Source organism: Neophocaena asiaeorientalis, unplaced genomic scaffold (assembly GCF_003031525.2).
Source record: "Neophocaena asiaeorientalis asiaeorientalis breed wild unplaced genomic scaffold, Neophocaena_asiaeorientalis_V1.1 scaffold927, whole genome shotgun sequence".
Taxonomy (NCBI): Eukaryota; Metazoa; Chordata; class Mammalia; order Artiodactyla; family Phocoenidae; genus Neophocaena; species Neophocaena asiaeorientalis.
In genome coordinates this window covers 468,924-486,366 of record NW_020174785.1, presented here as the reverse complement: position 1 = coordinate 486,366, position 17,443 = coordinate 468,924, and the positions used below count along the sequence as shown (strand labels likewise).

The 17,443-nt window shown below is 47.4% G+C and overlaps 1 protein-coding gene across 1 annotated transcript in view; it reads right to left on the bottom strand.

Annotated features, from left to right (window-relative positions):
• VGLL1 (vestigial like family member 1) overlaps positions 1-17,443 on the bottom strand; it is a 26,921-nt gene that overhangs the window by 4,330 nt on the left and 5,148 nt on the right. The window contains exons 2-4 of the mRNA XM_024760094.1: positions 17,013-17,231; positions 5,062-5,481; positions 3,504-3,563 (exon numbers count right to left, since the gene is read on the bottom strand). Of these exons, the coding sequence (XP_024615862.1) occupies positions 3,504-3,563; positions 5,062-5,481; positions 17,013-17,214 (682 nt within the window). The 5' untranslated portion in view covers positions 17,215-17,231. The remainder of the gene's footprint in view (positions 1-3,503; positions 3,564-5,061; positions 5,482-17,012; positions 17,232-17,443) is intronic.

The following is a 17,443-nucleotide window of genomic DNA, read 5'->3' as shown; positions in this document are numbered from 1 at the left end:
CAACTAGAGAAAGCCAGAGCGCAGCAATGAAGACCCAGTGCAGCCAAAAATAAATAAATAAAATTTGTAAAAATACTTTAAATAAATGCAAATTGGCTCACACTTCAAACCCTTCCATGGCTCACTGAGTCACTTGGAAGAGAAAATCCAACCTCCCACCATGACCCAGAAGGCCCTGTGTCACCCGGCCCCAGTCGACCTCACTCACTTCCGGGCCTGGGCAGGGCAGCTGCCTCCATCTCCACTCCAGCTCTTCCTAAAGCTCACTTCATCCCTCACTTCATTCAGGTCCCTGCTTGCACATCACTTCCACACAGAAGCCTCCCTTGACCACTTTATCCAAAGTTGGCCTCCATCTTTCTCTATTTCAACACTTGGTATGCTTCCTTCATACTTACCATAACTTGCAAATATTTTGTTTTGTCTTCTTTATTGTTTTTTTGGTGGAGTCTACCTTCCCCACTAGACTATTAACTCTCTGGGGAGCAGGGGCAAAGACAGTTTTATACACTATTGGATTTATATATGTAAATAAAAGGGCACCGTGTCTGACAAATAGCAATGTCAATATTATTATTACCTGTAAAAACTGAAGAAATGTACAAGGAATCAGTGTCTATTTGTACAGATTAAAAAAATCAAATTCACTAAAAATTTCGGCACTGCAGTTTTGGGGAGTCCCCTCCAGAAAGGTCTCTCCAACTAACTACCCTTCCAGCAGATCGCTCTTCTCTCCACAAGGTCTCTGCCTCATGGGTGTGGGACACCTGCATGAGGGGACTAGGCCATATTGGAGGGTAAGGAAGGGACTCGGCCTTCCTTCCTTCCTTTGACAAATATTTATCTGGAGTCTCACAGAGGAAATCTTTCAGAACTACCAAAATCCTTCCTGAAAGGTCCATCCGGCTCACTTCAAAATCAGGTTAATATATGGGAATTCCCTGGTGGTCCAGTGGTTAGGACTCAGTGCTTTCACTGCCAGGGCCTGGGTTTAATCCCTGGTCGGGGAACTAAGATCCCACAAGCCGCGTGGGCAAAAACAAAAAACACCCCAAAAAACCAAGCCCCCCCCAAATCAGGTTAATATAAAATATATCAAGAATCAAACATATAAAGAGGCGACCAAGTCCCACGCCAAAGCTACCAACCAGGAAGTGATGGCACAGAATCTGGGCATTTCACGAGCTCCCCTTTGGTTCTCAGCATCAGGCAAGATGGGGAAACTGGCAGTGTGCTCTCTTAAGAGCATGGGCTTTGAAGGGGTTTCCTGGTCCTTTTATCCACCTAGGGAGTCACCCCACTTCCCCGTCCCCACGCCCTGCTGCCTCCTCTGCCCAAAGCCACAGCTGCAGCTTAGCCAATGGGGATGGGGGCTATTGGCATAGCCAGGTACCCATTCCCCACCTCCTGTCAACTACTCTCCGCATGGAAGGCTCATCCCCTTGGCCCTTTCTCAAGGTAATACTGCTCCTTTGCATGCTTTCCAAGTCTCCTGCGTCCACTTCTCTTATTCCAGGATGGTGTCCTGGCCACAGATGGACAGTGAACCCATATACAGTGAAACAACCGTACCAGTTGCTAATCTTCACTGTTGTACACTTGATTTAAGTTGGAATTGTTTTGATGATTTATGTTTCGTGTAATTTTCGATGCTGATCATTGTAGGACACGGCAAGAGCAGAGAGAGAATACCTCTGCTGCCTGCTGCTGTGTGATCTTAAGGCGAGTAAGTCCTTTCACCTGTTTGAGACTCAGTCCCCTCATCTATAAAATGGGCACATTCATTCCTTCCTTCAGTCAGTCAATCCCTATTTACTGGCTACCTCTCGTATAAGGCACCTAGGATGTCCTCATACACGTATCACAAGGTCGTTGTGGGGACCGAGCGGGATGCAGTGTGTGGGATCTGGCTCACAGCCATCACCCACAGGTGGTGTTGCTGTTAATTTGGGCCTGTGAACAATGGAAATCATCAAGTTTTTAGTAATTCTAAGGCTTATAATTTTTAAATGTATAAACTCTTAACAAGTACTTAGGAGACTTGATAACCCTGATATTCATTAGAAGGCCAGCAGAGCTCATCCCCTCAGGCAGAGACTTCCAGGAAGGCTGACAAAGCCGTGCTACCTTAAATCTACCTCCTCACCTGGGCACCGCCAATTCCTCCCTGAGGGTGATTTGCGGCTTGCTTGTTTCTGTTTTACAAAATGGTGTCAAACAAAATTAATTTGTACTCTGTCGGCAGATAGATTTTTACCATTTCCTTTTTCGATGTTCTTTTACTGTTTCCAGCATCTGTGCACTCATTCATCTGACACATATGTACTGCCCTCTGTGCCAGGCACTGCCGCAGGTGCTAAGGATGGGGCGGTTCACCCCTCAAAGCTTCGGCCCTCAAAGCCCGGACATCCTAGGGAGGCCTATATATCGTGCTCACCCCCACTCCACACCAAACTGTAAAGTGCCTGAGATCTGGGGCCGTGGTGGCAGCTCTTCCCTTGATGCCTCTCAAACACACAGCACGAGAACAGCTGAAGGCACACAGGATGTCCTCCCAAAAGGCACTTATGTTGTGCCGGGCTCACTGGAGCTAATTTCCATTAGAATGTAAATTCTAAGCATTTACATATATTATTTCAATTAATCCTCACAGAAGCCTGATGAGGTGGGCATTATTTTAATCATCATTTTATAAATGAAGCCACTGAGGTATGGACAGGTGAAGAAACGTGGCTAAGTTCCTAAAGCTAGTAAGTAATGAAGCTGGATTCGACACCAGGTCATGAAAATCCTCATGTCAACCCCTGAGACTGTCCTCATTTGGCATCACTTTCAAATTGAGCGTGGGCCCAGACAGACTCCTAGCCTTTGGTATCAGGCGGCATTTTCTCTGACTGCAGAGTCCCGGGGTGGCCCTATGTTCTAGGCTGAAAACTGAGCATCCGGGAAAGAGCAGGGTAAGCCTCATGAATTTGTTCATTTTCCCGCATCACCTTGGTTATCTCACTTAAATCCAGCTCAAAGAACTCAATAGAGCTGCTTTTATAGCCAAATTAGAAAATGGGCAAAACATTTTACAAGATACCAAGTGCACGGGCTCCTTGAGACCAAAATGAAACCTATTCTAGGGATGAAATTAAAAGGGAATTTTAAGGCTGTAATACCAGCTCTTTATTCCTTAAAGGGAAGCAGTTACTATAATGATGTACTTGGAGCCACACGGCTAGTTAGCACCTTCCCTCTTCACTGGGGAACCGTGAAGTCTATTATGTTCCCTCAGGAGGGCAGTTTTCCATGAGAAATTGCTACATTTGTAAAGAACATAGCCGCTCCACGGCATGTGGGATCTTCCCGGACCGGGACACGAACCTGCGTCCCCTGCATCTGCAGGTGGACTCTCAACCACTGCGCCACCAGGGAAGCCCCGAGATCCTGGTTTTTATGCTACAAGCTTGTTCTCAGGATACAGAGACATGCTATCAAAGGCAGAAGCAGATACTTACTTTCAACTTCAAGGCTGGAACTGGCAGGTCCACCATCAGGGGGGAAATAGATTTTCTTACCTAGGAAAATAGAAAACATGATTGGGAATGAAATTGGGGACTGGGTTAGAAAGTGCCCAGAAGCCCCCCAGGGAACCCCAAATTGCCTCGTCCTCAATTTATAGACACCTGACATTTTATCAGTTGCTACAAAAACAGAGAAGCTTCTGTTTTGAAGGCCCTGTGGGTTTTGTTCCCATGTTACAGGCAATGTTTCTGATCAAGGGTCACTGACTTCCTTAACAGATCCTGGACCATTGGTCACCAATTAATCCGACAGATATCTGCATTAGTAGGAGAGTCTGAAGAGTCGGTAGCAGTCGAGACTTTAGCGCTCAACATTTGAGAATGTGTCTAGAACTTTCAGGAATTGGATAATGCCTGCATGGTGGCTTTGCCATGATTTGCCTGGCATATAGTAGATGCTCACTAAATCTTTGCTGAATTGGATTTGAACTGCACGGGCTTGTTATGTTTGGGAGGTGATGATTTGAGCCATCTGTGTTCTAACCATCTGTTGAGACAGGGCTCTGCTGTGTGTGTAAACAAGCATATATACACAGTTGGCCTCATCTGTCCCTCTGAATCCAGCAGGAGCAGATTTTTGAAAAAGAGGACTAGGGTGGGAATTCTCATAGGTTTCCCAAGCATGACATTTTTATGATTTACTCTTTAGGTACATTCCTAATCAAACTGTGGGAATGATGGAGTGGCATTTTAATGGGAAATTGGTTTTCGACATTAGGATGGAGCACAGCACCTGACCTGGGTAGGGCTAGACTGAACAGGCCCTTTGTGTAATATACATACTTGGTTCGGAAGTAAAAGCAGCTTCTAGCAATTTCTTTCAGGCATGGAACACTAGAACCAGATACGTATGGACCAGGGAGCTGGAAAGAAAATTCATCTAGGGTACAGAAAGCCAGAGGATTAAATATCTGTCGGGTGAGTGAGTGAATGAAATGGTGAATGAGCCTTAAGGATGCTTTCGTTTGTGGAGGGGTGTGGGTCTGGGAGCAGAAGCCCCAGACAGTCAGGCACCGTGACGCTCTCTAGGCAGCAAGGGGGCTGCCTCCACAGTCACTTTGAATTTTAATGCGTGGAGCAGATGGATGGTATAGATGGCCCTTGTTCTTGCCTAGGGGTCTGGCATTATTGCAAGTTGCCAACCTGTTTGGAGGATAGAGTTTCGAGCCTGTAGGTATATCCCTGTGAATGCAGGACCCTAAGATTTTAGGCAGCAGCCCATTTTTCTAGGGTAAGTCCAAGTCAGCAGACCAGGGTGAATACTGGGCCAAGTGCATCTGTCTGGCTATCTATGCAACCCTTTAGTCGTTGAACAGTGACTATCGACACAGCCTAGTGAAGACAGATGGAACTGAAGCAAAACATTCTATCCCTCAGAAGCCCCGTAGCTGGAGTGGCAGCAAGTAGTCTTCACATCCCATCTCACGCCAACTCACTCTCAACCACAACCAATCAGAGGCAATCCTCCAAGTATCTGGAGGCATTTCCTTACAGTGGGCTGAGCCGGAAGGCAGGTTGAAGAGCAATCCCATGCTTCCGGCCGTCTGGGCAGAGTTGCCATCCTCCCACGAGGCAGATTCCTGAGGATGGGTTAGGCATCTCTCTGGCTGGAGGAGACTTAGGAGGGGCTCATACTTCCCATCAGGCTGGGTCTCTGGAACTGAGTGCCCAGTGGAAAAGGCATGAGGGTAGCCAAGCTCTGGGAAGCTGGAGCTGGCGAGGGAGGAGAAATGCCTCAGCTCGCCAGGCTGAATGGAAGGGCTCCCGGTCAGGGACACTGGATACTGATCCATAGCCATGGGACCAGATCCACTCAAGCTGCAGCTGGCGGCACCATTTGCAAAAGATACTTCCGGCTGTGGCTTTGTCCACTGAGAAGAGAAACGCCACTGATTTGGAGGCATGCCACTATCTGGGAAGGAAAGATTTAGAAGACACGTTTATGTATTGTTTTCAAAATGGAATTAGCTTAATTTATTTCTGGTTAATATATACTATTTTTTAATTGTAAAAAAAAAATCACTCTAAGCATAGTATCCAGAGACTGGCATTGTCTACCTTTAGGTGTACTTCTTTCTAAGATTTGTTTCTATTCATGTATGCACTGTTTTCACATCACATATTGTTTTCAAGGTTGCTTTTGCATTATTAAAATATCGCAAACATCCTCCCATAGCAAAGAATAGAGCCAACGCCAGCTTTTTAAATGGCTGCAGGTTTCCCATCATACGGCAGTACATCCCTTGTCCAACTAGCCCCTCAAGGAAACTTTTCTAGAAGTAGAATTACTTGGTTAAAGGTGATTGGTGTTTGTTTGTTGCCGTTGTTTGGCTTTATTTTACAGCTGGTGCTTGGAACACACCGAATAGGAGGACTCCACAGAACTTTACAAAGGGTTTAATACTTGCTTGCATCACACAACTCTAGGGATTGAAACCCCACTTTCAAGAGAGGTCTGGGGCATGGGGATGTTAACAGACTGGACCAAGTTAGCCAGGCAGTTTAGCCAAGTAGGGATCTGAGCTGGAGGGATCAGTGATGGGTAGGGAAGTGGTGGCTTGAACCTCTTCCTGCGAAAGCGAAAGCTCAAGGTCAAGCAGCAACTCAAGTTTCTTCTTGCAAAGTTCTTGTGGACAAGCTAGTGGGGATGGAGTCTCCTTTGGTCTCAGAGACACTGTTCAAACTGCGCCTCTAACAGCTGCTGAATCAGAGTTCTCGAAGAGTCTCGGGCAGCCCGTGACGTGGACGGGTGTTTTCCCCATTCTCAACACCCACTCAGGAGGAGGGGCGGAGGGAGAGAGCGAACTCTGGCAGATGGCGCTTAAAGCCTGGAGGTTCTTATCTGTCCAAGATAATGCAGGGGGCGCGTGGGTGTGGCTGTCAGGCCCCCTCCCCCTCCTCCTGCACCTGTCCCAGTGCCCCTGAATGTTCGATTTGCCTGGATTTTGTCTGAGAGGTCAGCCCAGTGAGACTGGAGTGTCCCACCCACCACCGCAGCAAAACAAGCCCTAACCTACACGGCACAGATACTCTGCCCAACTTTTCCCATCGTTCACGAGAGATGGGCGATGGGTGGCTACTTTTAATGAAGCCAAGGGCAAGGAAACATATGAAGATTTGTTCCTGGGGATGGATGTTACTTTTGAAAACTGTTTTCTGCGGGCTAGTAGCAATTCAGGGCACTGTGTCGCACAGACAGAGTGATTAAGCTGACTTAGGCTAATCACTGTGCTTCATATTGAATGAGGGTACAGAACATGTCCTAAGCACAAATGAGAAAACAATGTGTAGCCTCTGATAACTGGGCAGTTTCCAACTGAACTGGCTTTACAGATCTCATACATAGGACCTAGGTTTTGAACGCTTGAAAAGTGGAAGGCAAGGCCCCAGCGTGTTTTGAGTATTTTAAAAGACTGCTTCCCTTCCAGAATTCTCTGAGTGAAACGTTAAGGGGAGTGGGTGGCGTGCCTTTGGCCAAGGTCACACTTGGTCACTGAGTGCACCAGAGCAGTTTGGCTGGGAGTGTGTGGCCCAATCCCGAATTCACAGCAACCCAACGGTGGGCGCCTTGGGAAAGCCCCTGGCCAGAGCAGGTTTGGGTGCGGTGTCCCGTGGAGCAGAGACCCTAGATTTTGGTGGGCCTCTTTCCCAGGCTGCTTGGGCCAACAGCTTCCAACAACCACGGCCATCTATCCTGGGGACCGCTGGAGTGGCTCCCGGTTGCCACCGCTAGAAGTGGCCCTGGTGACACTTCCTTACCCAAGATCCCCCTCTTAGTTACTTGGGAGATGAGAGGGAGCCCTAGGGAAGAGACTGCTGCCTTCTCAAACCCCAACCTACACTAATGAATGGAGAGCGGGCAAGGAGCTCTTTGGGGACACTTAGGGAAGGCTGGATTTTTCTCATTCTTTTTTTTTCCTTCAAGGTGATGCTAGGCAGTGTTTGTGAAATGTTAACCACCTCCTATCTTGTGATGTCTTGAAGTGGATGCGGCTTTAGTCTTTTTTTAAAAATTAAAGTAAAATTGGCTTACAATATTATTTTAGTTTCAGGTGTATTTTTAGAGATTATACTTCATACAAAGTTACTATAAAATATCGCCTATAGTCCCTGAGCTGTACATTACATCCTTGTAACTTATTTATTTTGTACCTAGTAGCTTGTACCTCTTAATCCCTTTCTCCTATTTTGCCCCTCCCCCTCCCTCCCAGGCTGGATTTTTCTTTCAGTAGGAATACAAAAGGCTTCCATCCCCTCTACTCCAACTCTGAACATGTAGCCCTAGCCTCTTAGTCCCATCCATGCCTCTAGCATTCCTGAGGCCTCTGGTCCTAAGACCAGGTCCTGTTCAGAGAGCGCAAGTCTCCATTTCCCACCCTGCCCTTTTAGGGTGAAAATAGCTAGCTATTCTCTGGCGTCCTAAGCAAACCCAGAGGCACCACCCATGCCACCCATAGACACTGCTGAGAACCCCAGAACCTTCTAGAAAGCACCTTCAGGCATCAGAGTTTGCTTCCACCCCAGAGGACGCTCCCTCCACTCTATCCTTGCATGGTGGTCCCGTCTCCCTGTTCCAGACTAGTTTCTGGACACACCAACTTCAATGTCACCCCCTCAGAGAGGCTCTCCCTCAGCTGCCAATGTCCAGGGTGTTAGCCTGCTACTCTCTGTGACTATGCCCTGCTTACCCTCCGTGGCATAAGCCTAACGTGATTCCATTCCCTCCTGCCCTCCTTCCCTATTGGTCCTCCCCACCAGCCGGTAAGCTCTAAGAGAACTGAGATCCCTTCTCTTCTGTTCACCATCACATACTCAGGAACTTGCACAGTGCCTGGCACAGAGTGGGCCCTGACTAAACGTTACTGTAATGAGGGCACGCCCACGTGTGCCCTCACACGTGCACAGGCATGCTGGCACACACACACACACACACACGCACACTCACAGTCCCCACTAAATCCTTCTCTGTGGACGAGAGCAGCACACAGAGGGTCTAAGAGCACAGACTTTGAGGCCATACAGGCTGGGAGTCCAATCCCAGCTCTGCCACCTCCTACGTGTGTGACACCGAGCTTGTCCCCTCCCGTCTCGGAGCCTCTTAGGGCTGTTGTGAGATGGAAGGGGACAATCCATGTAAGGCGTTTGGCACGGTGCCCGGGACCTAGTAGGCACTCAAGAAGTGAGAGCTGTTGCTGTGGTTACTATTAGTATTATTTTGGTTTAGAAACGCAGTGTAGGCTCACATTCACGGGTTTCTCCCCTGGTCTGCAACACTCCACAGAATCAACCAGGAAAAAGCAAATTGGTAATGCATGAGGCCTGAGGAGCCTCCTTGCCCTCAGTCAGCACAGAAGGGAGGGCAGGAAAGGACAGAGCCAAGGCGTCTGGGAAGCAGTGGCAGCCGCAGCGCTTCAGGGCTGACGTGGAGGATGGAGTAGGTATTGGCTATGAGAGAGATTTCAGAAGCCTTGGCTTGGTGTGTACATTCCCAGAAATAATCCATCAGAGGTGGGCAGGAACAACTGTACCTCTAGAAGAGCTTTTGTTTACTGCGCACTTACTATGGGCCAGGCTCTTTGTCTAGCATTCTGGATGCATCTCCCGTGAGCTTCACAGGAACCCAGATGAGAAAATAGTGGTTAAACGAACTCGCCTAAGGTCACACATAGCTAGCAGGTACTCAGCCAGCCACTAATCATGCTTATAATGACTAATATTTATTGAGCACTTCCTGTGTGCCAGACCCTTTGCTAGGGGCTGTCACGTGACTTATCTTACTGAATCTTCAGACCAACCTATTGGTTAATTCTCACCATGCCCATTTTCCTGTTAAGAAAACTGAGGCTCAGAGAGGCAAATGACTTGTCCAAGATTCCACAGCTAGTAAGGGGCAGCTGTTCACAACCAGATCATTTGATTCTAGATACTGAGCTCTTAGCTACTTTCAAATACTAGTACACTCTCTATGTTTAATCTCCTATTTTCAGTTGGGAAAGGGAACCTGGATAATCAGCAAAAGACTAGGTAACCCAGGCAGGAGGCCATGAAGGAGGGGGTGGGACTGAATAGCTTGGCTGAATCTCAGCCTCAGACTTCATTCACTGGTTCTGTCTCCCATAATTGCAAGAATGCAGCGAGCCTGCGCTCTCACACACTCCCGTGGCTGGACGGGGGGCAGATGGGCGTAACATTTCTGGGAGCAATTTGTCAGTAGCTATCGAAACCCCCAAATTTGAGTGGACTCTGATGCAGTCATTCTACTTACAGCAATTTATTTTAAGAATATAAGCAATGATGCCTGCAAAAATTGAGCTACAAGGATATTCGATGTGATATTTACATATAGCCAAAGACTGGCAACAATCTAAATGTCTGAAAATTTTAATAGATTTGGTACATCTATAAAAAGGATAGTCTTGAGCCATAAAATGATGTTGTAGTAGAACATGTAATGGCAATAAAGATACATACGGCTTATTGTCGGTTAAAAAACCAAGTTACAAGCCATGATGTGCAAAATGATGTTAGGTTGTAAAACTTAGTATGTGCACATAGATGCACATGTGGTTTTGTGTCCTGAATGCTTCTGTGTTTTCTAAAGTTTCAAAACTTGACACATTATTTTTGTGATTAGAAAAATTTAGTTAAGTAAAAATTTATGAACGCACTTGACTCAGTGAACCTGTCACAGCTGTGAAATAATTGCCCGATTACCTTCCGCCCATCTTTTCCTCCTTCTTTGTCCCCTGTCTCCACCTTTAATATAAATGCTGTTTTATGATGAAGTTGAAGCCGAGATCCCTCTGAACACACACACATATCTTGCCCCACGAAGGTCCCAACTTTGACCTGCCCGATGTGCACACACTGACTCTCCCCTCTCTACCATCTTGGCTGGTGGCACTTGTCTCTGATTCATTCATCCCAGAAACAAAGAGGATATTCTTTGTATTAGCCGATGGCTGAAATAACACCAGAGGCAGAGACAGCTTATGGAGGACAGTCCTGTTCCAGGGCACCCAGTCCTATTCAGTCCCACCCCCTCCTTCATGGCCTCCTGCCTGGGTTACCTAGTCTTTTGCTGATTATCCAGGTTCCCTTTCCCAACTGAAAATAGGAGATTAAACATAGAAAGTGTACTAGTATTTGAAAGTAGCTAAGAGCTCAGTATCTAGAATCAAATGATCTGGTTGTGAACAGCTGCCCCTTACTAGCTGTGGAATCTTGGACAAGTCATTTGCCTCTCTGAGCCTCAGTTTTCTTAACAGGAAAATGGGCATGGTGAGAATTAACCAATAGGTTGGTCTGAAGATTCAGTAAGATAATTCACGTGACAGCCCCTAGCAAAGGGTCTGGCACACAGGAAGTGCTCAATAAATATTAGTCATTATAAACATGATTAGTGAGAGTCCTAATAGGCATTAACTCTCTGGCTGGGGTGTCGTCAGGGTCTACAAAGGCAACATAATGGAATAGCCAAGAGACTGATTCTGGAGTCTGACTGACCTGGGCTTCAATCTCTATCACTCACTGGGCTGTGTGACCCATCCCATCACTTACCCTCTCTGGGCTGCAGTTTCCTCCTCTGTAAAGTGAGGCTATTAATACCCACTGTAAAGTGGTTTTGTGAAGTACAGCACGCATGTAGGAAAATGCACAAGTATAAATGTGCAGCTGGGGGAAAAATTTTTCACGAACTGGGTGATGAGTACCCAGATCAAGGAACAGAGTATGACAGTCACTCCAGAAGCCTTCCTCAGCCCCCTTTCCCATCACTAAACCCCTCCAAATGTAACCCCTCTCCTGTCTCCTAACACCATAGATTCTGTTTACACAGCTTTGACCCTTATCAATTGTAGTGGATTTAAAGGACTGAAGTGAATGCAGTTACAGCACAGCACCTGGCACCCAGTGTGGCTCCCTGTAAGTTAGTTCAGAGTCCTCTCCCTCATTGGGAAGGAAGACACGAAGTCATCAGGGTTCACAGGGGCCATAAACAACTAGCATGACTATACCTCATGTAGATATTCACACTAAAACAGAAACCCAAGACACGGAAGCAACCTAAATGTGCATCGACAGAGAAATGGATAAAGAAGATGAGATACACACACACACACACACAAATGGAATATTACTCAGCCATAAAAAAGAACGAAATAATGCCATTTGCAGCAACATGGATGGACCTAGAGATTATAATACTAAGTGAAGTAAGTCAGAGAAAGACAACTATCATATGCTATCACTTATATGTAGAATCTAAAAAATGATACAAATGAACTTATTTACAAAACAGAAACAGACTCACAGACTTAGAAAACAAACTTATGGTTACCAGAGGGGAAAAGGGGGGAGGGATAAATTAGGAGTTTGGGATTAACAGATACACACTTCCATATATAAAACAGATAAAAAACAAGGTCCCACTGTATAGCACAGGGAACTCTATGAACTATATTCAATATCTTGTAAGAATCTATAAGGGAAAAGAATCTGAAAAAGAATAGATCCATATATATGTATAACTGAATCACTTTGCTATACACCTCAAACTAATACAACATTGTAAATCAACTATACTTCAATTAAAAAAATTTTTTTAAATAAAAAAGAAAGGGAAGGAAGGAAGGAAGAAACCCAGCGTTTCTTCCCCACCCCGACTGGATTCTGGAGGGGGAAAGAGAAGGAGACTGGCTATAAAAGACCTCTGAGGGCTCAGGCTGTACGTATACCTTCTTCTCAGCAGCCCTTGAGCATGTTGCCAGGCCTAGGGCTGGGCTCGAGGCTGGGATAGGAAGAATACAGGGTGGTAGTGTACCAGAACCGTGACCCCAGAAATAGCAACTTCTGAAGCTTCTCGAGTTACCTACTCTAAAATCCCCAACATCCTTCTAAAAGGGAGATAATTCAAAGATACTTTCAGCTTGTGTTTTCTTTTCTACAAGTAGGGCCAGTATAAATTATACCTAAGTAAATAAAAAAGTAACTTTGATTTGAGAAAAGCAGCCAGGAAGTTCAACGGCATTTCCTAGCCATACGGGCCTCAGTGTTTGGGCTTTGCGTATTTGGCCTGACAGAGCACCCTTAGAATGTGGGTGAGGCCGCCATGGGAGCCCATGAATGGAAGCCTGTTCTCCGTGTGGCTTAGCTGAGGCCTCAGTAGGGCCAGGCAACCTGGGACTGGCCTGAAGAGGCTGAGAGGATGCTAAGGGTCAGTAATGAATTTCCCACTATTTTCGAAGCTACGTGCATCTCATGTAACACTTCCAGTGAGAACAACTGGGGACCCGCCTTCTTTCAGGGGACCCTCCCCGGAGGCAGCAGAGCTTATGAGAAACTTGACTCCTAACTGCGATAAGAGAGGCCTTGAGGAAGACAGACTTTCTCCTTCATTTGTTCAAGCAGCTAGACGAACTAACATTGGCCTAGCCCCTACCATGCGCTGCGAGGGAGACACATTCTTCACAGTCCCGGGATCTGTGAGACTCTCACACGGAAAATGCAACAACCCAGAAGGTAGGTGGAGAAGAAAGCCGCCTCTCTGTTTGGCCTGGGAAGGCTGGCTTGGGCAAGATATAAGGCCATGTCCAAGTTCCCTTGGCGGGCAGGGGCTTCACAGAATACACAGCAAAGTCAGAAGGCATAAGAAACAGGGCAGCAGCCACCCAACAGAAGCACCTGGACAACTTGGGGGCTGACGGGAGGGGCCTGCTGCTTTGATCCTGATGTTTTGAAGGTGGGCCCTCGTACCCACTGTAGCCATTCAGAAACACGTGTCAAGCCTTCACACCACCACCGCAAAAGTAACTACCACCTACATGGCATTTACTATGTGCCCCTTGACATGCGTTATCTCATCGATTCCTTCTCTAGTTCAATAATACTCAGTTTTACAGATGAGGCAACGGAGGCCCAGAGAGATGAAGTGCTGTGCCCTGAGATCACATGGCTGATCAATGGTGAAGCAGGCCCCGCCTCAGGCTGCCTGGTTCTAAAGCCATACACCAAATGAATCTCTCTACAGTGACTCCATAATTGACAGAATCAACACCTTGTGATCCAAGTCACAACTTCAGGGGGCTTCCCTGGTGGCGCAGTGGTTAAGAATCCGCCTGCCAATGCACGGGACACAGGTTCGAGCCCTGGTCCGGGAAGATCCCACATGCTGTGGAGCAACTAAGCCCGTGTGCTACAACTACTGAGCCTGTGCTCTGGAGCCTGCGAGCCACAACTACTGAGCCTGCGCCTAGAGTCCGTGAGCCACAACTACTGAGCCCATGTGCCACAACTACTGAAGCCCACGTACCTACAGCCCGTGCTCCACAACAAGAGAAGCCACCGCCATGAGAAACCCACGCACCGCAACGAAGACCTGATGCAGCCATAAATAAATAAATAAATTTTTTTTTAAAAAAAGAGCTCTACAAATCACGATTTCATTCATTCACGAAATATTTATTGAGCACCTTCCATGTGTCAGACATTAGGCTGGGTACTTGGAAAACATCAGTTAACGGGTTGAGTCCCTGCTGCCACAGAATTCAGAGTCTAGTGGGTAGGAAGAGCTAAGAAACACATAAATATATAATATGCCACATGGTGACAAATGCTAAGAGAAATAAAACAGGGTAAGACAGAGAGTGACAGGGTGGGGACTTCTATTTTTTAAATAGATTGTTCAGGGAAGGCCTGTCTGAAAAGATGACATTCCAACGGAGACTTGAATGAAGTAAGGGGAAGTCATGCCGTTATCTGGGGAAAGAGCATTTCAGGAAGAGGGGAGAGGAAGTGCAAAGGGCCTGAGGCAGAACTGTACTTGTCAAGTTCTACAAAGAGAAAGGAGGCTACACTGGAGTGAGGGAGGTGGGAAGTGGCAAGATATGAGAGCAGAAAGATGACAGGGGCCCAGGCCAGGGAGGTCCTCATTAAAGACCTTGGATTTGATTCCAAGTGAGATAAGAAGCTAGTGGAGGATTTCAAACAGAAAAGTCATATGGTACGACTTTCAATTTAATGGTATAGACTGAAGTGGGGCAAGGGCAGCAGCAGGGAGACTGGTGAGGAGGCTGCTGCAAAATTCCGGGGGGGCTTCCCTGGTGGCGCAGTGGTTGAGAGTCCGCCTGCCGATGCAGGGGACACGGGTTTGTGCCCCGGTCCGGGAAGATCCCACATGCCGCGGAGCGGCTAGGCCCGTGAGCCATGGCCGCTGAGCCTGCGCGTCCGGAGCCTGTGGTCCGCAACGGGAGAGGCCACAACAGTGAGAGGCCCGCGTACCACAAAAAAAAAAAAAAAATTCCGGGGCGGGGGTGTGGAGACGGCTTCGCAGACCAAGGGGACAGCAGTGGAGGTGAGGACACGTGGTCAGAGCTCGGATATATTTTGAAGGTAGAACTTACAGAATTGTTCGAAGGATTGGATGTGGGATATAAGATAAAGAGAGCAGTTAAATATGACTCCAATTAATTGGAAGGATGCAGCTGCCACTTATGGACGGAGCAGGGTGACGGGGAAACTAAGAGTTCAGCCTGGGACCTGTTTGGTTTGAGATTCCTATTAGCTCTGTGAAATGAAGGTATCAAGTAGACAGCTGTGTGGATAGGTCTGAAATCCAGTCTGGGCTAGAGATACGCATTTGGGATTGCCCAGCACATAGACGGTATTTATATAGATGGTATTTAACACCAAGAGACTGGAAGAGATCCCCTAGGGAGTGAGTGTAGAGAGAGAAATTGTCTGAGATCGGAGTTCTGGGGCCCTCAAATGTTTAGGAGTTGAAGCGTTGAAGAGGAGAGGACATCCAGCAAAGGAGACAGGAGGGTAACCAGGAAGCCAGGAGGAAAAGCATGAGGGTGTGACGTTATGGAATCCAAGTGAAGGAGGTATTTACAAGAGAGAGCAATCGACTGCAGCAAACGTTGCTGATGATGGCTCAGCTAAGATGAGGACAGAGAAGGAACATTTGGCTTTGGAAAGTGGAGGTCCCCGGCTAGCCTGGATAAGAGTCGTTTCAAGGAGTGTTGAGGATGAAAAACAGAGTGGAGTGGATTCAAGAGAGCAGGAGAGGAGAGGAAGAGGACGGAGAGTCCACGGACACCAGTTATAAGTCTTGCTGCAAAATGAAGCGAAGAGATGTGACAATAAGCCAAGAGTTGGTTTTATCTCAGGTTGGGTTTACAAGGCAAGCAGGATAGAAGAAGTGAGGGACTATGAATTGCTGGCGCTGACAAAGAAGGGATTGTAATATATCCAAGCCAAAGTGTTCAGAACTAACCCAGAGTCAAATACCCAAAGTGAGCAGACTTGTCTAGGCATGAAGAGCCTGCGGTTTTGACCCTTCCCAGGAGCCAGTTAGATCCTGTGAATCCCACTTACCGCATGTCAATTCCCCAAACGACTCAAGAGCAGCCATTCCTGCCGCTGCTCTAAAGCGCTCAGCACACCGTTAGCACACCTCCCCGCTGTCCACCCAGCCCCTGGTGCCCAGTGTTTCCTTTAGGATCTGCTGCTGCTACACCCCCTTCCACATGTTTCCTGAAGTCCCAAGAGTCTCTGAGAAAATCACGTCACCTGACTGGAAAAGTTATTTCTGGGAGAGAAGCAAATTCTGAAAAGCTATATCAGCTAATACACCCACTCCCTGCCCAGACTGAAAGAGTCTGGCCAGCCAGGGTGTTGGCGTCTGAAAGTAGAGGTCCCACTTGGAGGCATTCAGCACGTGAGCGCGGCACCTTTTGACACAGCTGTCTTGAAATGTGTTTTGAAAAGAAAGAATGCTTATTATTAAAAAAAAAAATTACCCAAGAGCTTGTGCAATAGACACCCCTGATGCTGTTAAGGGTGGGGAGAGGGATGCCGCCAGACAGTTCATTTGCCTCCCTCTGGCCCTGGCCCTGCTCCCCAGAGCACCCACTATTAATTGAGAGGAGGCTGGGTGTACACGCGGGGGACACGCATGCTCTTATCACAAGTCCTTTGGTGTTCCTGACCTGTCAGACAAAAGTAGTAGTAATAATAATAGTACAGGCAATGGTGCTAATAATAAACAGTTGTGGCGCTCTTGCTGTACACTGAGTAGTGAGTTCAGCACTTAACACAATTGAGGACATAAGGGAATAGGTATATCAATTTGATTAAACAGTGTCCTTTTTGTTTTTTGGCCATGCCACACGGCTCGCGGGGATCTTAGTTCCCCAACCAGGGATGGAACCCATGCCCCCTGCAGTGGAAGCACAGAGTCGTTACCACTGGACCATCAGGGAATTCCCTAAACAGTGTCCATTTTCATGTGAAACTTCTGAGAAAAGGGTGTGGCTTCTCACTAGACAGTGTGACGTGCCTTCAGGAAATATACACACGTCTAAGAGCACTGAGGGCATCAGAACTGGTCTTTCCGTGATAGCCCGATAGGTAATTCCAGCCCCACTCTCCCGACATGCTCACCATTCCTCAGGATCACATCTCCGCTCTGGCTGGAAGGGCTGAGTCCCTGGGGGCTCTTGACATTGCCCAGAGCTCTGGAGAAGTGTTCGTCCACTACACTGCTAATGTCCCCTTGGAAATAGGTGAAAAGGACACAGCGGGAATTCCATTCAGTCTTGATAGGGCTCTGCATCTGGACGGCGGTCTTCCTCACTTCTTCCATCGTGACACAGGGGAGAGCTGCGGAGCAAACGCAAAATGTCACTGGTACTGTTTTTCCAAGCGGCTTGGCTGTAGTTTGGAGAAGCAGCGTCCTTGAGGGCAAGCAGTTTGCTCCTAAGGTTCGGGCTCTCTCACTGGGGCCCTGGGTAGCTGCGCAGCTGCTGAGTTCAGGAAACAAGACAGAGCTCTACCAAGTCCTGAAGCGACCCTCTCTTACAAATGAAAAAGAT